This window comes from Lygodium microphyllum, chromosome 4 (genome assembly GCF_053477565.2).
Source record: "Lygodium microphyllum isolate KBCC chromosome 4, Lygodium_microphyllum_v1.1.10, whole genome shotgun sequence".
NCBI lineage: Eukaryota > Viridiplantae > Streptophyta > Polypodiopsida > Schizaeales > Lygodiaceae > Lygodium > Lygodium microphyllum.
In genome coordinates, this window is record NC_141138.1 from 157455839 (window position 1) to 157479711 (window position 23873).

Here is a 23873-nt window from a genome sequence, read left to right on the forward strand (position 1 = left end):
GAAATTTTCATCATATTTTTTGGACCTTGTATAAATGTTATGTATGTATGTATATATGAGAGAGAGAGAGAGAGAGAGAGAGAGAGAGAGAGAGAGAGAGAGATTGGGTCTCACTGATCATGGAGATAATCAACTTTAGTGTTTGGAGACATACAATATACATTTCAAAATTAAGCAATAAAAATGCTCCATGGAAACCAAGATGTAAAACATAGATGATCTTATATCAACACAACTCAAATGCCAACTAGATGAAACTATCAAGATGACCATGGCTAGGAAAGAGCCGCTTTAGGGTCATACATTTAGCAACTCTTGTAACATCATTATATACTTGTAGCTTTGGCAACTAGGTTTTCTTTTAATCAAGCCATTTGCACCTTGAATTATATCTAACTGATATCTTGACATATGTCTTTTGTCCTATGTCTAACTTCACTCCCAAGTAGACTTAATCCTCTCGTATGTAGGAAAAGGGCCCAACACTTTACTTAAAGCTGCATGATTGACCTCTCAGTTATATTAGATGTGATGGCATGGAGAATGTGTTAACACTTGAAAACAAATAGTCCTAATCTGTTGATATAGCATATATGCGTAGTCTCAAGGTTGGTGTATTCAGTAGTCGTCAAAATCCATGTTGTTCATCTGGTTGCGCAGCGTGACATCGACCAATTGCTCTAGCTATGGCAAAACGTTGGTCACAAATGCATGGGGGAGATGTCACGATACCCACTCGTTTTCTAGACCTGTGCTTATGCCTACTGCCTCAGTTTACCATGCTTTGGCGTCTTGCTCACCACACCACATATACAGGAGACCATCCTATAGTGTATTGTTCATGGCTAGCGTTTCAGAATCTCGATTCAAGTCCACTTGTCTTGATGAGAACCAGCTGAAAATTTTCCATTTTACTTCTAGACAGTAAAACAAAGCAAGGAAAACCAGTATAGATCCTGGCTCCTTTTTTACATTGGTTTAGAAAAATGATTTTTTGTGAGCATGTCACATCCCGATCGATGCACATTTCCGTAGTACATCCACATTGTGCGTTTACCTTTAATAGTTTTCTGACTTAGTTGTATAAGCTGATGCTGGAGACATTATGCAAAGAAGACAATAATCAGTTTCAGCCTATTAGCAGAGCATCTACCAGTCACTGCACACAATAACAAATTATCGGTGTATGCATGTGAAGAGAGATTGTCGTTTTAGGATCCTTCTAGGGAAACTGAACACCCCTCATACATCCCTTCAGGGTTTGTTTTGCATTAGTAAGATATAATGAGATGACCCAAAGTTCTTGGATACAACTAAGTCACATTTTGCTCCTCCAGCCCTTGCTATGTCATGTGAGGTTGAAGGCTTGAATCCAAGCCCTTGCAAGTACACAAACCCATATTTGTATTGAATTATTTTGATGTTGGAGGGAAAAGGTAAAAACAGATAAGTGGGTATGCAACCTTGAAACAGACCAGAAGTTACCCAAGAAACAATTACTCATCTCATTTCTTTCCCCGATTCCTTGTTTACCTGTACAACCAAGGTACTATACTACAGTTACAGCTTTACAAATTGAGGTTTAAACACAAAGCAGCTCACATTTTGCATACCACCTGGGATTGACAGCCACAATTTACTCATCTCTCACACGTACTCCTCATTCATGCAGCTCAGATGGCTGAGACTTAGTTGAGCATTTGGACACCTGTATTAGGTTGTTAAAGTTTCTGAATTTTGGTGACGTTGCTCTAGCAGCTTCAGATTCACCTTCAAATGATTGATGCCATGTTGGACATTTTGAAGCAGGTTTTCTGCTAGAGTAATCTCCTCCTGCAATAATTCAGCACGCTCCTCTAGCCATGCAGCATCTTGCTTTCCAGAGTACCTCCCATAATAATCTTCGCCTCTTGGAATTCCAACAGTTACATATTGCGTTCCCATCGATCTCATCAGAGCTATGATTACACCAGTCTGAAAATTGAAGAAACTCGCCTCAGCAGTCACCAAGAGTTAGTTGAACAGAAAATAATAGATTAAGTTTCAGGCAGAACAAGTGAACTTCCTCAGGTCAAACCAAGTTTCATTGTAGAAAGCATCACATCACAATGGAACATAATTTGAACTGAAGGAACTTAAATTGAATGCATGGCTGTCCATATTGCATTTTTCATGTGACTGGCAAGCATACTTGCCACTATTTTTGTAATGCAAATATAAAGTATGGGAGATCCATCATTGCCAAGAATGGAATAAGCGTGCATGCTAGCCTTGGTTCATTAAGGGCAAGCATGCTGGCTCCTGATACACATATTAAAGCAAGAGGGGGTGTCCATTAAGATCCCCCTCTTCTTCAGCTATAAAGTACAGATATTGGTCTAAGTGTGAAAGGTTGATTGAAAGTTCTGGCTTTGGAACCTACTGATCTTAAAGAACCAAAGACAAGTGTGATATCTACGGCTCCTCAATTGTTTTCTCTTGTCACTTGTTGGAGCGACAATTGACTTCACATCACTGGCTAAATGAAAAAGAGTATAAGAGAATGGAGCTGAACATAAGATCCACTCACAACTCTAAAGTAAGGACATATTCATGCCACCAGACTTTTTCAGGAACATTCTTAATACAAGATTCTGGCAGCTTATCCTAAGATTAAGATGGAGATGGAAGGAGGCCTGAACAAAGGGCATTCTCATAACTCATCTGTACTATACCCACCCCTAGACTTATTTTTCTGGTGAAACCGGTGCGATTTACATACAGGTTGGAAACACCTCAAGGAGAGACCATGACCAAAGAGTTTTAGAAGCAGTAAAAAACTAGTTATCATACATACTCCTGTAATTTGAAGCAACACACACAGCATGCACATGTATGTATATGAGGTTAGTACTACAAAAGCTACCTTAAGTTGACCATATGCCAGAATACTACACATCAATCTCACATGAAACAGAAGATTGTCAGAATACCTGAATGAGAAGAACAGCTGCCATTATATAGAAGAGAGCAAACACCAACTTTGTCTCATTTCCAGAGGTAAAAGCTCCAATACTGAACTCCTGAGAAGACTGTTGTGCTGCTTTTATGGGGCTTGAATGATTGTTTTGTAGTACTTGCTCGTGGGTTTTGCTTTCATTTTCTCCAACAGTGTTACTTGGTACATGAGAGTCCTTGAGAATCTTATTATGACCTTGAACCTCTGCAAATCTTCCTCCAACCTTTCTCTTCAATTTTGAAGGCTGTGGTACTGCTCGTCCAGACCCTAATATGGCAGATGCCACAGTTACAGATTACAATGGCACTAACTTGAGGAGACTTGAAGCATGTTGCCATGCTCATGCAGCAAAACAAGGCCACACCTGGCTTTAGAAGGGTTGGAACTGGTTGACTCTGTGTTTCCATCTTCACAGATTTTCCATCAGCAATTCCTTTCTCTTTCAAAGTACTTAAAGCCTGTGTAAGGAAAGCATCACTTTGAACTTGTACAAACAAATCTACACTGCACATACATACAAGTGACCTACACTGCACTCTAAATGATCTAACGAGATAGAAACATCAACACCATCACAACCAGGTGGAGGTATTCGTAAGTGAGACACTACCATAATCCCACAAGCATTTTACATAGCAAAAGCTTTACTAGTCAACAGACATATATACCTCCACAAGCCAAGTTGCGAAGACTTCCTTGCACTCGTCATAGGTACCTTGTTCTATTTTTCCTGTTTTCATAACAGTAGCACTTCAATCCAGGCCTAAAAGAAAGGAGTGGTACGATGAAATCTGTGTTGGATATGCACTCTCATACTGGAAGTTATTTGGTCAAACTCACACACCTTCTCAAACAGAACAGCAAATACAAGAATGATGCAGAAAATGATCACAAGCCCTAGAATAAGATGGGCACACACAACTTTCCATTGTGCAAATACGGTTCTTCTTCCTTTTCATGCATCTGTTTGTTTACAAAGAATGTATGATGATGAAGAGAAGAACAGGAACTCATAAGAAGATTTACAATCTAGTTTTTTAACTTATATAGGACTGATGGGAATGCTAATTAATATCAGAATGAAAGTACAAGTACCTATCAAGAAGATTGTGGAGGCATTGGTAGGGTTTGCATTGAGGGAAACATAAGAGTGTAAGACCACGGCAAAAGCACAACAAGATAAACACAGACACAAAAAGCAAAACTCAAACCCTAAACATAAAACTCAAAACTCAAACACAGAAACTCAAACACAAACCGAAGAAGGGACGGAAAGAAGTTAGAACAGAACTCTGAAGTGAATGAATGCTGTAAATGAATGTAAGTGTGTATAGTGTGCCCAAGGGCAGAGTAGTGTGTCGGAGAGTGGCGACCATTGGAGACAAATCCCAAGTCTGTAACCACTAGTCGGAGTGTAGGATGAAGAGGATGCAGCAAACGCAAGTGTTAGGAGGGCTTGGAGCACCAAATGCAAGCAAGACAGGAGTGGAAGACGGTTGGCAGTTGTCGCCTGATGTGGAGCTATCACCTGATGGAGGAACTATCACCTAATGCTGATGGACACCAAAAGCAAGCCGTAGAGGGCTGATGCATGCAGTGTATGCTGTCGCCAAGTTGCGGTAGCTCCAAACACATGCAAAGAAGGGTCAAAAGCTTGTCATTAATGCTGATCGAGGAGTGCTAGATGCAGAGAAAGGTGTGGCAACAATCGCTAGGGCTCAACGGCCATGTGTGTGTGGCTTGATGGCTGAAATCTGCACTCAAGGGTGAGAAACCTGCACAAAAAGGGATTGAGGCTGAATGGGAGACAGCCTGTCTATTTATAGATGAGGATTGACTCTCCAAAATTAGGGTTTCAATGAGCTCTCTCGAACTGCGCCCCATTTTAGGGTTTTCATTAAATTAAGCTTGTTTTGGGGCTGTTTTAAGTGGCTAATTAGCATAGAATGCATTTCTTAGCTCAACAGCACCATTACAATTATTGATGAATATGCCCTAGTAGATTGATGGAAAATGGACTTGCACTACTTGTTGAGAAACCCTTCACCCTTCACCCTTCACCCGCAATTTGCGTTTTTGCGTTTTTGCGTTTTGCGTTTAGCGTTTGCAGCCCCAAAAAGGGGCGCCATCCTAGACTGACTGTGCCTATTTATAGGCCACTCTCTCATTCATTCCTTACGGCTGATTCATTCAGTCCGTCACCTCTTCTCTCCAGCCTCTCCACTACCCTCATACCCCTTCAGGAGGACATTGCAGTTCATGGTTCGTGGCTGTCTTCATCTTCCTTGTGCTACGGCACCCTTGGTCCCTTGTATCACATTCAATAAAGATTTAGATCTTTATCATTCCATTCATCAGAGTTTCTTCTCTCTTCTCTTCTCTTCTCCATGTTTGCCGAGTTCACTCTGTGCTCCTCCCCGCCAACCCTACTGTCTCATTGGAAAGTCATCTTTTGACATGGTATCAAAGCTCGATCTACTCAAACAACAGCAAATATCCTCACTCTAGTGAAGGCAAAGACCGGTGGTGGGTTCAACATCCACTTCTCTTCTTATTCCGCTACATCAAAATCTCGCTTTTGCAGGTTTCAGGTGTTTTCAGCTTGCTGCCCACACCCCTTTCATGGAGGACATTGCAGTCTTAGTTGTCCCTTGCTGTTATCTACAGTCTGGCACCTATTTCCAGCCTTCCACCCGTAGTTTGCAGCTGTTTACAATAGAACGATTGTTGCTGATCACTCTCCATTCAGAAAACCATCTCGTTTTTGCAGATTTCAAGTATTTCAGCTTGCTGCCCACACCCCAAACGCAGAGGACATCGCGGTCCAAGCTGGCCATTGCTGTCTACAACAGTCTGGCGCCTGTTTTCAGCCTATCACACACTGTTCGGAGCTGATTTCAGCATATTGACCGTTGCTGTTTTCTTCCTGCGTTTTTAGTTTTTCTCTCCTGCAGGCTGTTCTACCTACGTTTTTAGTCTTTCTCTCTCCTGCAAGTTGTCCTGCCTGCGTTTTTAGTCTTTCTCTCACCTGCTACTTGCGTTTTTAGTCTTTCTCTCTCCTCACCTGCGCTTTTCTACTGGTTGCAACCTCTTACTGCTGGTCGCATCCTCCTCCCACTAGCAGCTCACTTCTAGCCCTTCCACTACCCTCCCACCCCTTGAGGCGGACATTGCGATTCATGTTTCACACTACTCTCAAACCCCTTGAGGCGGACATTGTGGTTCGTGGTTCATGATGGTTGACCTCTTCCTTCTTCAGCAAGGCACACTAGTATCCATGGCTTCTTTACCAATAGATGACCAAACTATTGGATGCTCCTACTGTGGCATCACCGGACATACCACCAATGCTTGTCGACTTGGACCTTTGCTTCCCACCCCTCCGGAGTACATGCGTCTTCCACCAGGCACTCCTTGTGCCACCTCTCCTTTCTGGGCCACAAAGATCCTTCTACATCGGCTATTAGAGTACTATGCTCAAGGCAATAAGACGCATCCGATGCGCACTAAGTCCTTTTGAGCACATGGAGGATCGATCGACGCTACGACCTCCTGGAGATCATCACGATGCCAACGGCAGTCTTCTCCCGCTAATTTTCAAGTACAATGGCTTCCATGACCTACGGATTTGCAATCCGCTCCATTGAGAAATAGCGATTGTTTGATACCGTCTCCTCGTCAGTCAGCTCCTTCAAGAGACAGTGGCTGCTCGACTCCTTTCTCTTTTTCGGCTACCCAATCCGCTCCACTGAGATACAGTGACTATTGCCCGCCTCTTGCTCATTCTGAGCCCCACCCTTCTCCATCCTCGACTACTCAGGTTCGAGAGGCTACCTCTGGGAGCTCTTTGGCACCCCTAATACCTTCTTCGGCACGATCGGCGGTACTTCCTTCGTCATCAGACATTTCGGAGTCCGTGATCCATGAGTTTTTGGATTCCCTATCTACTTCAGAGGGAGATTCAGAGGGGGATGTTATTTCTTTGCCCTTAGAAGTTCTTCACCCATCCTCTACTTTCTTAGGGTGGCTGTCTTCGACCAATCATCTTTTCTATTGATACTCAGGATCTTCAGATACCACCTAGATCGGGACCTTGGAGGTTCAGCAACGACTTGGTGACAAGGCCTTCGTATTCCTTCTCGCATGGATGCACGGAGCTAGTGGCTTCTCTCCCGAGGTTGAGTTTCGGGTTCTCCAGTTCACTTTGTCTACTCGTATTTACTGCAGGTTCCCCTTCCGGTGGAAATCTTGGATCTTAGGGATCCTCTACATCTTCTTCCTCCTCTTTTCTTCTTGCCTTGGTCACTTGGTTAACATGGAGCCACCTCCGGAGATCCAATACGAGAATATCCTTATGGTTCTCGGCACCACACAAAGTCCGATATTTCTTCTATGCATTGCATGTTTTCATCATCTTTGTACTAGGGCGCTTGGGCAAGTGAACAATTTCCCCACGAGGGACACTGTCCAAGTGGCACTTGCTGCATGAGCATTCTTCAGCATGTAGCATTGCATCTCCACCTCACTCTTCTCTTGTTTCCCTTTTTGGGTCTGAGAGGGGGTGTTGAGAAACCCTTCACTCTTTACCCGCAGTTTGCGTTTTTGCGTTTTGCATTTAGGGTTTACAGCCCCAAAAAGGGGCACCATCCTAGACTGACCGTGTCTATTTATAGGCCACTCTCTCATTCATTCCTTACGGTTGATTCATTTAGTCCGTCACCTCTTCTCTCCAACCTCTCCACTACCCTCGCACCCCTTCAAGAGGACATTGCGGTTCATGGTTCGTGGCTGTCTTCATCATCTTCCTTGTGCTACGGCACCCTTGTTCCCTTGTATCACATTCACTCCATGATTCAGATCTTCATCATTCCATTCATCAGAGTTTCTTCTCTCTTCTCTTCTCTTCTCCATGTCTGCCGAGTTCACTCCATGTTCCTCCCCGCCAACCCTGCTGTCTCGCTAGTACGTCATCATTTGACACTACCAGCATTCAAAGAAGGTGAACAAGAAATCCCTAATCAGAAGATGATATGATGGTGGCATCTGTAAATGATACATTCTGTTAACAGCAAAAAGCTCAGAATTGTTACAGACTGCCGTGGAATAGGGAATTGTACTCCAGGCTTTCTAAAATATCGCTTCTGTTAACAACAAACAGCTCCAAACATGACAAACTTTATTCATCGTATCCAAAGTAATTAAGTATGCTCTTTTCAAAAGGGATTTAACAAACAGACAGCAAGTGGCATTCCGATCAAGCTCAAAATGCAAAACTCAAAGTAAACTATAGGGGCCCCTGACTTAGTTGTGCCCTGGTTTTGTCAACTCTAGACAAAATGCTCCCCCAACACTTTGGTTAGTGATTAGTAACAGAAAAAAGTTGAAGTACTACGTAGAGCTTGAAATTTTGATTCTTGAGCCTGATAGCTAGGGCTCTAAGAAAAGCTCATAAATTTTCAATTCAGTTGCAGACAATGAGCAAAAACTGTTCAGCCAAGTGTCAATTTTCTCCATGACTAAAGAGTCACGTGGGATAGGAAGTGGGACAGAAAGGAGCTATCATGTGCAGTATCCCCGAAGCTGAAAAAGGTATTCCTTGTGATTGTGTCTGTAATTAACATGAATGGAAAGCATACAAGATGAGGAAAAACTAAGACAGAAAGAAGAGACCATTTGCAGCCTCCCCAAAACTGAAAATGACATTCCTTGTGACTGTTTCTAAAATTAACATGAATGTAAAGCATATGTGATGAGGAACAGCTAACACCAATTTATTTACATTTAAGAGGTAAACTAAAGTATCAAGCACTGGTGGCAAACAGTCATCAAGCAAAACTAAGCATGTGATTAGCGATGATGGTAGATGAGTTTAGGGTTGAGAAATGAGACAAGTTGAGCTCAAGAACTGAAGCAAAAACGGCATACTTATTAATTAATATGATTTGACGATGCACCAATGGCTATGAAAGCCATCTTGATGATTGCTGAATTCACCTCCCCCTTCAAAATAATTAACCAGAAAATAGTCCCTTTCGTGTTAATGATTACCATACACATGCACACTCCATTGTCAAGCTCAGTAAAGGTCAGGTCTATCATGGCCATTGGTAGCAGCTCCCTCATTCCCCTTTTGTCATCAGACTACAAGGAGGTAGTGCAAAATTCTCATCATCCAATTAATTCACAGCAAATTCCATCACCCCAAGCATGAGTACCAGGCAAGATTTCTCTTCTCATGCCCACCACCGATTGCGCATGGCCCCCATGTTAACCCCCTTAAACTAGTACTTGCCCGTACCACCCTATTCAAGAGAAAATGAACCCGTCAAGCATGGACCATCACGGTCCCATGAGCTTCCACTGGTTTTATGCATGTTGTTGCATCATGGGCAAGAGAGCAAGTTGTTGATCTACTACCAATGAAACATCCACTTAGGATCCGATCTGCACACAAGACACAATGCAAGCCATATACTCACATTAAAGGACCATGAGGAAATGGGCATTGATTTACCCGCCAGCCATAGAGCCAAATCTGTTTACCCTTGAGCCTGGCACCACTAGCAATATAAAGGGCCACACTATCACAAGGGTTGGCATCCCATACCACCAACCCACACCAACTAGGGTATGTGGACATGAGAGCCAGTGGGCCCGAAGCCCAAGCATGGTGATCACACTCAATCTAACTCAAATGAGCCACTAAGTCATTTTTATAGGGTTTATTAGCCACCCTAGCCTAAGTCGTGACCGAGGTTGCAAGTGCCCATCTTACATGTCCAAATATGTAACGTTACGACTCCAACACTGGTTTTCAGCATGATCAAAATTGTTATGCTAATTATCATTTGATTTTCCTATTATTCGACAGCTTTGATCATTATGCCCAATTCTTCCATAAATGCTACTAATCTTGTTCTTTGCCCTTACAAGTAGTCCTTTTGTGTAGAGCCTTGTTGCCCCTTAAGCTTGTAGAGCTGAAAGTGGATAAAGTTTAAATCTTGGTTTTAAGCTTAACCTTTTGCTCATATAATGTTTGCTTCTGTGGTACTCAATTTCTTTTCTAGAACATTTTTAGTATAGTTACCACTTTTTCATGGCCTTTACCTTCTTGCATTCAAGAGAAGAAGAATTCCTGTGTCTTCTTCTATGTGCTTTCCAATGCTAGCCAACTGGATGTTTAAGATTATAAACTTGTCAATAAATAAAGTCAAGGTATTAACTTGCTAAATAAAATTGATACAATGCACAAGATTGCGTTGAAAGATTAATCTTTGAGTTCTTTGCTTGAGACCCAAAAAGGCTGTCAGCTCTTTCCAAGCAACTTTAGCTTCTTCAATGCCAAATATGTAGTGCAACGCATAATATAATAGACCCCATGTAATTACTCCAAAGTCCAAGTGCTTTACTGTTTCTCTTTCTCCAATCTGCATGATTAGTGACATCCTCATCTTCAAGCAAGTCCTGAAGATCCTTTCTCATAAGATGTATATAGTCTTCATTTTATTTTCCTGAAGTCTGTCCAGAACTGGCCAATTTCACAAAAGCAAGAATGTCACCCTTTATATTCATTGGTGGAGGTAAATTGACCCAAGCACTTTGGGCCAGAGTTGCACCTTTGTTTTTTTCAATAAGCCTACAATGTTGGTGACCGATGGATTTGTGATTGCTGAGATATGAACAATTTGGTAAGCCCTAGTCAAGCTGTCTTGTGCATGCTAAGGCAGCTTGAAAAGGATGAATGTGGTTGTGAAGCTTGAGACATTGTTGCTAGTAGAGTGCTTGCAAGTGAGAAAAGAGATGATAGAGGGCTGGGCCTCTAATTCATGAGGAAAAACTAGCACTAATCTATTTAGACTAAGAGTTAAATGATGGCATTAAACTAAGGTGGCAAATAGTCATCAAGAAATACTAAGCAAATGATTAGCAACAATGATAGATGAGATGAGAGTTGAGAAACGGTACTAGTTGAGCTCAAGAAATAAAGCAATCATGACACACTTGTTCATTCATATAACCATATTTATATTTGTAAGATTTACCTCATGTATCTCCAAAAGAGCATCCCCAAGATATATCTGCCTGCCTCTACACTAATGAGCTAACCATAGATGTGTTCCACCTCTATTACAGAATCTTTAATATTTTAAGTATCATATGTTTTAAAAGTTTGATGCTGGGGGGGAACTATTTTTAAAGGAAAAACATGTAACTTGATTCTCTCTAAAAAACTCAAGCAGCACTCTGCATTATGTTTTCTGCGTGTCCTAGAATCTCATAATATTATCACAATCAGCATACCTTTCCACACTGTTTTCTTGGAGAAGGGGACATCAACTGAGATGCGAACTGAAATAACTCCATCAACATCTGGAGATGCGATCACATCCCACCATCCCTGCATAAGTTGAAAGCAAACAGGTTTGTCCATTACTAGAACATGTATGTGTTTCAATAGCCAAAAAATTTGTAGGATGCCTAGTTTAAAGTTTTACATTTCCTTCCCTTTTTTCTCTCTTACTTATCCTTTAGAGCAGATTTTCTATGAGAATTGTCACGACATGCCACCCACACCCACACCCCTCGGCCCCCTTGTTAGGATGATTACCAGCTCATGTGTGAGTTTGTGCGTGCCATTTAGACCTGGGTACATTGTAGTTATTTTGGGCATTTTTGTTGTGGTCACTTGTCTTTGGCATTTATGATGACAGTCAATGCTAGCTGATCAACATTTATTTGGGGCCTATTTTATGCCTATATATGGTGAGGCTCCTTCTCCTCATTCATCGTCATCATTCACCGGGTGGACTTCCTATTGGAGAGAGAAGCCGGTGCCAGTGCCCATGCAACCAGTGACTCACTATTGTATGCGACTGTCTCTTGTTTGGTATATGGATTCCATTTCCTAAGTATTCTTTTGAGTTCTCTTCTTTGTAGTGTTCTCTCTTTCTTTCTTTCTTTTTTGTGTTCAGCAATTTAAGTTGAAACAAGTTATACTAGTTAGGTAATAGGTGGTGTCTAGTGTCAATTTTGGCCTAGGGCATTTAATTGGTCAATAAATGCTAGTGCTAACATTAGAAACTAAACATGATTTAATTAACTAATACTAGTTAATGGACCAATTAATGCAAAGGACAACTTGGGAGTCAAAGTGGCTAACTAATTTAATTGTGGATGGGCACATTTAAATTTTTGGGTACAAACAAGGACTCAAATTACTTTTCAAATTTACTAACCTTGAAAATCAATTTAAATGACTGAAAAATCCATTTAACACGCTACTAGGTGGCAAACTTTCCCGTGCTAGGGAAAATGCTGTTGGGGGTTGTCTTAGGGTCATTCCAGCCATTCAGAGTATGGTGGAGTCTGAGAGAGAGGAGGAAAAGCTATTGTTGCAACTGCCATTCTCTCCTCTACAACAAACCTATTAGCAAATTTCAGCCATTTTCAGGCCTTGGTGAAGAGCAGCTATGTTTTTTGCTGTTGTCAACTCTAGTTTACAACATAAATCAGGGTTTAACAGCCACCTTGAGCCCCCTGCCAAAAAATTGAAGGCTTAGTACTTGCAATCAGCAATTGAAATTTGAGGAATTGCCAAATATTTCAAGAAGCCAGCCCTCCCAATTGAATTTGGAGTTAGATTTGACCAAACAAGGGTGAATTGAAGGTCAATCCCTAGGTGAATCGAGGGGCAAACTAATAAGAAGGCTTGTTAGTCATTTGTGATTGGAAAGCGAAGGACATTAGAGTAATCTCAATGTAGTTCACCCAATTGCAATAGAAGTTATAGAGATATTTGTGCTTAATCAGGTATTTCAGCTAAATTCAAGTGTTTGGCACTAGCGATAGCTCGAAGCTTCTCTATTTAGCATAGAATTGCTGTCTAGGATAGTACGCAAGCTGTTTGCAGCTCTCTCTCTCTCTCTCTCCAAAGGGCACAGAGTTTGCTACATGCAACAAACTTGGTCTGTGTGCAAGTGCTTTTTGAAGAGATTGTGCAGAAATTGAAGTTGTCAAAGCAGATTTTGTTAGTTCTAGTGTCTATCAGTCTTGGTTGGTGAGAGAAAATTGTGATTGAGCAGGTAGGGTTGGACCAATCTTTGAAGAACAAGGGCAAGAACAAAATATTGGCTTGTGAGATAGATTCAACTTTTACATGGCAAGTTTTGTCAATGATGTGTGTGATTTTGGTGTGTGACAGCTTGCACATCTTCTTTCCTGTACTTGGTCCATTGGTGGTGCTCTAGGCTCATTGTGTTGCTCCAAGGTGTAAACAACAAAGGCCTATCTTGGAGTCTCCTATGAGAGTGTCCAACGGAAAGAGGAAAGTCAACATGGAGATGAGGAGACAGAGAGAGAATGTAAGAGAGAGAAGGAACAATGTGACCACAATGGCTGAAGGTACAAGGCTGCAACAGTTAGCCCCAACATGCAGTTCTATGCGTCAATGTGGGTGCCTGACAGTAGTAGGGGGATGAGAGAGTTAAGGAGGGCTGGCTGGTCATGAAGGATCAATGATAGATAATGAAAGTGGGAGGGTGGGCCGCCTAGATATAGGCGAAAAAGAGAAAAAACCCTAAATGTAGTCAAATCCCTAAAAAATAGCCAAAAGTGCACAAAAAGAAATAAACTAATGCGCCCTCCATCTAAAGTGTCTAAAACACATAGAATGACAGACAAATACCATGTTAGAGCTCCTAATGTCCTTGTCAGATTCAAACTGAGACTCATAGACAGAAGATGACCACATAATATACACACCCCCTCTCAGATCTTGGATGTGGCAGAAAACCAAAGGAGAGACAGATCCGAGGGTGGCAAGAAGAGTGCCAATGCCAATGTAGTCCATCAACAAAGAAAGCTAGCCAAGGAGCAAGACCCTCTCTCTAAAGAAAAATCTGATTAAACGGAAGGCCACCAAGGGGCAAAGGAAACGAAGAGGCCTCAAATAGATCACTCCAAAAAACTCCAGTCAAGGATGGATGAGCCAAGCCTCTAACCCAACTATGAGACGATAGTGAGGAACTATCAAAGGCGCCATAAGTTGCATAGAAATAAGAGGGATCAACGGGCCAAGCGATAAGCAATGGTGACTCCATGATGAAGAAAAGGGGTTACCGCATAAAAGAAAGGCTGAAAGTAGAGTGGAAACCCTGAAGAAACTCCTCACAATCTTGGGCAGCCCCCTCTGAAACACAAAGGGCTAGGGAATCCGTAGTCGCATCACCAATATCGTCCCCCTCTAAAAGGGATGGGAGGTACAAGGGAACCACTAGAGGAGATGGTGGGGGATGGGATGGAACCTGTGGGATAAATGGTGCACAATTGGGAAGAGGTACGACAATAAAAAGCTACCTCGAAGGGCCTTGCACAATGGAAGGGGAATGGAGCATAAATAGTCCTCTCTCTTGCCAACCTTTCACAAAATTGGCCCTTGTAGAAGAATCCTCAACAAAGACGGCCGGCTCAAGGAAGAAAACATGGGTCCCGAGACTAGAAGGGCCATGAACTGAGAGAAGAGGGAAGCCCAAGTTAAGAACATGTAGGATCTTAAAAATAGAGCTCGATGGATGGTCAAACAATAGAGGCAAGGTGTCAGTACCACTAATAGGCACCGAAGAAATGTCACCAATAGTGAGGATACCCTTTAATGGACGGAGATCCTGTAACAAATCACCTTGGGGAGTCATATGACTCGATGCACCACTATCAAAGAGCCAAGGCTACTTAGAAGAAGAGATAATCGAAGAAGGCTCCTCGACCTGATAAATGTGTAGAAACACCAACTCAGTGGGAATAATGGGTGATAAAGTAGAGGTAGACGAAGGCTCTGCTATAGATCCACCCTTTGCACCTGAACAAAGATGAGGGTATTTCCTCTAGCACTTCTCTTTAGGGTGCAAGGTCTTTCCACAATGAGGACACATGGGATATCCTCTATGCTTTCCCACAAAATTTGTATCAAAGTCAAAAGATGACTCCAACTTCTTCCTCTTCCCTTTCGTCTGCTTGGCTTGTCCTGTATCTATAGATAAAGCCGCATAAGCACGGCCATGTGCACATGCTCAACAAAAAACAGGCTCATTGTGACACGCATCTTGCTCAAGCACCAATGGGACTAGCTCCTCCCAAGTGAGAGTTTCCCGGCTACAAGAAGTGAGAAGAGTGGTATAGAACACATCATATGTCAATGATGGAAAATGTGAGAGAAGTATCATGGCTAGGTCCTTCAAAGAAATGTCTATACCAAGGAATGAAAGCTTATCCCAAAGCTCTTCCATCCTATAAATGTGATCCCTCATCGTAGGGGAATCTACAACAGAAATCTTTTGTAGCATCAACTTAAGAGATAATTGATGCAGATGCCAATCTCCTCCAAATCTCTACAGTGGTGTGGATATGTCTAATATGCAAGCATGAGCACAAAATCTGTACAACTCAAAAGGGCAAAAGAGCAAGCTTTGACATTCAACCAATCCCATAAAGTTGTCGAATCCATGGTCACACCATCATGAGGATACACGGTAGGTCAAGATATAGGGACTGTAACAAAATCCCAAAGGTCACAAATGCCAAGGAGATACTTCATACGACATGACCATAGAGGGTAGTTCGTCCCATCTAGCTTGTCAGATGTGGATAGAGAGGGTAGGACTAGTACCTACTCAGGAGATGCCATCAATGCCAATCAAGGGAAAGAGGCCCTAGAAGAATAGTATGTGAATGAGTGATTGGATGGTGGTCAGTTTGAATGACCTTGAATCACACAATCCCCCATAGCATACATGTCCGCCATATCTGTCCTTCAAGAAATACCTGCAAGAAAACAAAGAAAGATGTTGTGATTGGGATGTGCTCCACCTATACGGGGTCCCTCGATGGGCTGATAAAAAAAGAACTGATATATAGTAAGTAAGATGGGGAGTATCTGAGGTGAGAGTGAACTCAATGGTGAGAAGGTAGACTATCCTGCAAACGCAGGTTTCTACAGAACTGCAAAATAAAAAGATGCAACCAAAAAAATGGGCTGAAATCCGCCACACCTGCTTGGTACACAGAAAGAAACTTGTCTTGATTCAAAGTGCAGGCTTGACCAGAGAGCCCTGCTCCAAAACACAGATGGGAAGAGAACAATACAGCCACCAATGGTAAGCTACGCAGTTGCCTAGGCCATCAGGACAGTTCCCAAAAAGAATTGCAGCAAAAAGTGAGTCTGTCTGACTATCCAGCGTGCTAAGGTGTCGTCAGGCGAAAGAATAAGACCTTGGGACTGAAAATGCAGAATCCAGTTGCCTGAAATCAGGCCACCCAGCTCAGAGGAAGACTGACAGCTGTCAAACGCAGATCTGTCTGTGGATAGCTGCCTGAAACCAGGCCGCCCAGGCTGCTGTGATCCCGCCTAGGTCAGGGGGAGATGCCCAGCTGTAAAACACAGGGATTGACACATGTCTGTCCACCTGAAAATGAACCACCTGCACCTGGAAACGGGGCACCTACACCTAGAGATGACCTGTCAGCTGTTAGGAGATACTGCCTACTTGAAATAGGTGCTGGGCTGAAGGGCTGCCTGCAAAACGCAGATGTACGAACCAGAGAATAGGCCGCCCAGCTAGTTAGATGGACGCCTGGCCTGATAGGAAACTGCCCTGCAATGTGTGTGGCAAAGCGCAAATGTGCTGCCCCCAAAACTGGCAATGAAGATGACTGGAATCGCAAACAAAGTGTTCCTTTTCAAGATCTCCAGCTCCCACACGTGGCTTGGATACCATGTGAGAGTGTGCAATGGAAAGAGAAAAGTGAATACGGAGAGGAGCAGGATACAAAGAGAGAATGCAAGAGAGAGAAGGAACAATGTGATTGCAATGGCTGAAGGTACAAGGCTGCAACGGTCAGCCCCAACACACAACTCGATGCATCAATGTGGGCGCCTAACAGTAGCAGGGGGGATGAGAGAATGAGGAGGGCTGGCTGATCATGAAGGATCAACGATGGATAATATAGGAGAAAAAGAGTAAATGTGATCAAACCCCTAAAAAATAGCCAAAAGTGCACAAAAAGAAGTGGACTAATGTGCCGTCCATCTAAAGTGTCTAGAACACATAAAATGATAAACAAATACAATGTTTGAGTTTCTAATGTCCTTGTTTGACTTAGACTAAGGCTCACACATAGGAGATGACCACACTAGATACACATGATTGCTAACATCTCCATGGTGCACTTTATCTCTTCGATATTCCACCTATGAGGGCCTTTGCATTTCTCTCGTAGAGTGGGTAGTTACTTGAGTTGTATCCAAATATATGTGCCTTGCCCCTTTGTGGTTCGACATCCCATTGAAACTATCCTTGGGTGCGAGATCCTTGCTCAATGGAAAGAGGCTACTCTATTCTTGCTTCCTCAATATGGTGATGGTCCTTGTATTTGCTTTGGCTACACACACCAGTGGATTTAGCTCTCATTTATTCTTTATGTTTCCATGTATTTGTGTTCCATCCCTATGCTCATCAATCTTGTTTCTAACAAGGATGGAAGTCCTCATTTTCACTATAGCCAGAATTGGAAGAAAAAGCTGAGAATTTTTTTGGAAATCTTTAACTACATTGGAGAAGAGAAATTATGTCACGAATATGCAAGTTGCCAAAGGTTTCAACCTTGTCTAGAAACTTCTACCAAAAGCTCACATGTTTCAATGCTTTTCGTGAATTGTATCAATGCTTATGCAAGGCTTAATCATCACCTGTGTTAGTGCTTATGTCAACACCCATAGTTTTTTCATACGGCAATCATATGTCATACACAAACGGGTATGATTGGAGTATGATTTAGGCCTTCGGGCTGAATCATATGTTGCCCTAATTTTCATATTAAAAAACAATAAAAATATATATAACCTAGTATTAAGCTAACATGCTAAATAAAAACTAAACAACAATTTTAGATTCTACAAAATAGACATTGCAGTCTCCCAATAAGCCAATGAGTAATCAAGATTAAAGACGCAACTTATAAGTTCACAACATTGATCTACCAAAAAGATTTCAGATCTTGATTTCAAGTCATTTGAGCCAAGACACAATTGAAGCATTGATAGCTACAACCTACAAGTGGAAGTAATCCAAAAAAGGATAGATAGTTAAAAGTTTATAAAAGACTGCCATAAAAAGCAAAGGATGGATCATGGCATAATCGTAGTCTAGATTCTAAACTATAGTAGAAGGCTGAAGCAAACTATCTAGAAAGATTACACACGATGATCATGGGCAAGATGCACCCTCCTCATCCTCCTCATCAGTGTCCTCATCCTTATCATTCTCCTCCTCCTCATCTTCATCATCATTATCATGATCATCCTCTCCCTGCTCAACAAGAGAAGCATTGCTCCAACTCTTCTTCTTGCAATTCTTGAATTGCAAGAATCCTATCATCATCCTTTTCCTTAATAAGCATTTCCCAAGTAACCTCATTTTTTATATAATTTCAAAACTAAAGCAAAGCTTTTGACCTTCAATCAAGTGTCACGGGCCCACCAAGTCAAGGGAATTAATGGTATCTCGGCAACGGAACCATGAAACTAACCTTCCTCCTTGGATGATACATAATCTAATTAAGCACTGACTATAGTAAGCATAAAATTCACATATACTAAAAATGCACACTTTAGCACTTTAATCTTGGACATTGGACACCCGATTAGCCCCAAAACCGGCACGACACCTCTTGCGGTATTTCTTTATCTTATATTGCAAATGGAAGAAGTACAATTGAGATTCTCTGATCTCTTCCAAGTACCTCTTGCTATTAAAACCGACTAGCAAGCCTCCAAACCAATTTGCCCCTTGGTTTGCTTGGGGATTGGCTTTCACTTTGCTCCTTGAAAGATAAATTCAGCCCCAAATCCAATATTGGCTGGCTGGCCTTCTGAATTTCCCTGAAATTCCTCAATTTCAACTGCTCGAATTCAAGTCCTAGGCCCTTAATTCTGAGTGCGCATCCCAAAGCAGCTATCAAAACTCTAATTTTTACTGTAAAATAGATTTTACAGCATAGATTGATTGAAATCTCTTTCTCTCATGGCTCAAATTGCTGGAAAATGCTAAGATAACTTGAGAGAAGGCTAGGGGATGAGAGAGAATGTTATAGAGAGAAATATTTCAAAGTTTCATCGAGAGAAATACTGAAAAACTGCTGCTGTCCTACTCAAATAGCCATGAAAGCTGTCATCCACAACTTAGGACCGCCAAAATGATTGTTGCCCCTTTCTATATGTTATCATCTACACCAAAAGGACCTTGGGCTATTGTCACATGCTCCTAGAGGGTTGCTATCCCTTGCTATAGGACTGATCCCTAGTAGCTACAAATCACATCAAGAACCTCTCCTTGTTCTCTAATAATCTTTTCTCTCACAATGACTAGAATAAACTCCACTAGTCCCTAAAAACGTTTTTCCCACTTGCATGGGCAAGTTTTGCCAAGTGGCACTCTTCTAATCCTATTTTCTAGCATTATCCAACTTATTAAATTAATTTTCAATATATTATTATTCTAGTGCTTAAAATTTTTAATTTCACCAACCAATAATTAAATTGCTTAGACTAATTTGTCTTCTAAGTATCCCTAAGCAATTATTGACCCTTAGACTAGCATTAATTAATTAATGCCTAGTTTCTAATGTCACCATTGACATTAGTGGCCAATAAATTGGTCTAGGTCAAAATTTGACACTCGATACCACCTAGTACCTGTCAAGCATAACTTATTACAACTTTTGCCTTTGACACCTACTACATCCTCAAGATCCTTGGCCTATTACCATGAAATAACTGCCATGTCCATCACGTATGCTAAACAACTTTGCACATTTGACTAATAACTTAATCAAATGTTATTGATAAGATTAAAGCACCTTAAAATTTCATGTCCCTGTGACACCAAATGTACCTTTAAACCCCTCTCAACGTAAGTCGTGGGCCAGAGAAGGTGACTCCCACATAAACATATTCCCTCACATGCTCCACTATGTCTTTTCCAAATGTTAACTGGTACATGGATCTAGCCATCCATGCTGCTGAAATATTGAAGACCATGGTTTTTGTCTTCCCAAGGTACACTATGAGATTTTTGTCTCTATAAAAGGCATGTAAAAAATCTAGGTGGCACTACAATCCCTTTGGTGAGATCTTTGTCTCCACAAAAGACATCCAAAGCATCTAGGTGGCACTATAATCACTTTGGTGAATCCAAAATAAGAACAATGTCATGTGCATACAATAATATCGGCATCAACATCCTTGCTAGGCTAGATCCCACTCCTCCACCTCAGTCAATGTAATCACACACCTCATCTATATAAAAACCAAACAATGTGGGAAAAAGCGAGCATCCTTGTTTCACTCCTATGGTACTGTCAATCCTCTCTGATAACCCCCTAAGTTTTCGTAAGTGACCTTTCACCATCTCATATAATGTATAGATAAGCCATCGTATACCTTTTAGCACTTCAATATTCAATCTCTACATAATGTGTATATGAGACATTGTATAAGAAGCTTTGCAAAAATCTACAAAACAACAATAGACCCTCTTGGCTCGAGCTTGACCCTCCTTGATAATGGCTCTAAGAGCAACGATATGGTCAAATATGGTATATCCACATTTGAAACCTACCTCTCCTTCTCTTGCCTTGTATCTCAACCCACTCATTGACTTCATGTTCTAGTATATGTCCATATATCTTGGCCAAGATATGGCCAATCATGATAGTCCTATGGTTACTAGAGATCAAAGGATCACCACTCTTAAAGAGTGGAATTATAGTATTGTCTAACCAACTCATAGGGAAGCCCTTGCATACACCTCTATTGAATATATGTGCTAGTATGGGTGCTAGTATATCACAAGCATGTGACATGTTCTACCACTAGCCCATCCTCATCCTAAGTCCTCCCATTTTGTAATCTACAAATTGCATCCCTAACTATTTTCCAGGTGAAGAAAGACCACTGTGTTGGCCTACAGGCCTGTGGGAGCTGCATAAATGGCTGTCCTCACAGATCATATAGTTGTTTTTAATAGTCAAGCCAAGCATCTGGTGATGTAATCTATATGGAGGGTTGTTTTTCATGAAATATCTTTCATGCAATCTTGCTATCCCGTTCCAAAATTAGCTAATATATCTCTACTTTTACTTTCACCTAGTCTCACTTCTTCTTCCACACAAGGCATTTGAAGAATATCCTTGCACCGACAATGCGTCCAAGTGTCTAGCTTCAGTTCTCTCTGTAAGCTAGCCTAAGTGACTCTACACTTATCATTATACCAACTATTTTGGGAATAGTAGAAGAGTGTCAGTCTACATGACGGTAGGATGTGTGGGAATACATATATGGCTAATCTATGTATAGCTTTTGCTAAGCCCCTTGTACATTCCTCCAACAATCTACTCAAATACAATGTATGTAAATTATTCTACAAAGAGTCACTGTAGATGTGTGAGATGTCTTTCACAAAGTGATATTTGGGATGTTTAGAGAGGTGTGGTGTTCTATGTTTCATATGTTCACAAGAGAGCACGAAAGTCAAGATAGCGGGGTGGATATATTGGAGGTACTTTCCTCTCAAGGCTTGGCTCTCCAAGGTGCGTCACAGCATGGGACCATAGTGCATTACACCTAGGCATGGTTAGGTGGCTCGGAGCCTCCACACAGAATATTAGAGTGGGGATGGTGAGTGCATACAATGACTTGTGAGAGGGATGGGCTTCCATTTTGTGGGGCGAGAGGTGAGTGGGGTGTTGTGCCATAGTGAAGGGTTTTGGGGGTACGTCCTTGCATGAGCACTAGAAAAGTTTTGTGACATGGTGAACTCCTTGCCCATTGAGGGAAGGTGATAAGGTGGATTGTTGTAACACGTTGGCGTTGTGCCATGACGCAATACCGTGTCGTGTTGACTTCCATGCCGAGTTTCTGTGTCGAGTTGGGTTCCTAGTCGAAGGGGAAGCTATGACGCACTGCGTCGTATTGAGTTATGGTAATGTGCAAACTTGAGGTATCATGTTGAGATGGTCCGCGATGCAATGCGCATGGCCAGGATTGAGGGGATTCATTCTATGTTTCATATGTACACAAGAGAGTACGAAAGTCAAGATAGCATGATCTACAGCTATGCCAATTGGTCTCTTAGATACCTTAAAGTTTTGGATGTCTAGTATCAATGCTGGTGAGCCTATCAAGTAATCCACAATGCTTGTCTCTTCTTTGTGATTCCAACATGTTGAAGTGTCAAATCCTAGCCATTGTGATAGACCATTGAAGATGGTTAGTCTATGTGCACTTTCCAAAGCCAATAGATATATCCCATAGGTGCTCACATCTTTATCTTGCATAAAGCAATCCAAGAGTCCTAGTCCTTGGCAAGTAACGAAAAACATGCTTCACAACTTGCCAATGTGACATACATATGCTATGCATATATTTGCATATATTTGCTCAGGGCTGAAAGTGCAAACTTAATATCTGACCTTGTGTTGCACAAATAAATTAGACATTCAATTGTTGGAGCATACGTATGGATATTAAACAAATCACGATCATCATGAAAGGAAAGCTTGAGCCTAGGCTCCATTGGTGCGCAAACTGCATAGTAGCCACAAACGTCAAAAACGTTTAGAAATGAAATGTTAGAAACGTGTTTCGTAAGTTTCTTTCAACAGGGGGAAAACTAAGAAACATGGATTTTTAATAGTTTTGACTAAGGAAAGACATTCTAAACCTCTATGGAACTCTATCTTAAACAAAGAATGACCAATTAAGCTTAAGTGATAATAGAGTCAATTGAGAATAACACATTATATATCCATGATCCAATATTGACTTGTCACTTATGTCCAAGTTAGTCTTTGGACAAGCGATACTATGGTTTAGAGCTTAAACATTATGATTCATATATATCATACAAAGAAAATTGAAATAAACATGCAAATAGCCTATCTACAATATGGACTAAGTCAAGCTGCAACATCATGATTCTCATTTCAAAACAACCTATCAAAATGTCAAAATCAAGTATGAATCATTATATATATCATAAATAACTCATAAATGAGACTAAAGTTGTATAATAATCAACTCTAAAGACAAGAATAGATACTAGATTGACAAAGTCCAATAACTAAACAAAATCATTAAAAAATCACTTTCTCATCCAAAATCTTGAGCCCTCACGGATCATTACACATCATTATCATCATCATATTTAACATTGCCAATAGTTTTTATTAAAAAAATGATGTTTTGAGTTCCAACTCACCCAAAAGAAGAAAGCACCCTCGTTTTTTACTCTTAGAAATGTTTCGTACTTTAAGAAACGTTTTATAAGTTTCAAATTGAAAGAAACACGTTTCTTAGCTACTATGGCAAATTGGCTTGTAATTCTGCAAGCCAAAACTCTCAAGAAGTCTACCAATGTATCTGGGCTATGATAATCCAAATTCCAATTCCTCTAGCATCATGAATGAATTGAATGCCCAAATAGTAGGGCAAAGGCCCTAAGTTTGACATCTCAAAAGTTTGCTCCAAACTTTGTTTGAATGCTGAAATTTGATCAGCATGCGTCCCTATGAGCAGAAGATCATCTACATAAAGACATGTGACCAATAAGGATCCCCCCCCCCCCTTTCTTTACATATGTAAAAAGTAGACTCCGATGGGTTGTTTATGAACCCTTGGCTGAGTAAAAATGCATCAATTTTTGCATACCAAGCTCGAGAGCTTGCTTCAAACCATACAAAGCCTTTTTCAATTTACATACCACCTATTCGGATCCCTCAACTACAAAACCAATGGGCTGTTGTATATACACTTCTTCTTGAAGTT

At 41.3% G+C, this 23873-nt stretch overlaps 1 protein-coding gene across 1 annotated transcript in view; it reads right to left on the bottom strand.

Annotated features, from left to right (window-relative positions):
* Positions 1 to 633: 633 nt before the first annotated feature.
* The window catches only part of LOC148037820 (protein VASCULAR ASSOCIATED DEATH 1, chloroplastic-like), a 115511-nt gene continuing 92271 nt past the window's right edge, over positions 634 to 23873 (bottom strand). Inside the window, exons 14-18 of the mRNA XM_087676779.1 lie at positions 11300 to 11396; positions 3667 to 3728; positions 3363 to 3456; positions 2973 to 3265; positions 634 to 1974 (exon numbers count right to left, since the gene is read on the bottom strand). Coding sequence (XP_087532905.1) covers positions 1714 to 1974; positions 2973 to 3265; positions 3363 to 3456; positions 3667 to 3728; positions 11300 to 11396 — 807 coding nt within the window. The 3' untranslated portion in view covers positions 634 to 1713. The remainder of the gene's footprint in view (positions 1975 to 2972; positions 3266 to 3362; positions 3457 to 3666; positions 3729 to 11299; positions 11397 to 23873) is intronic.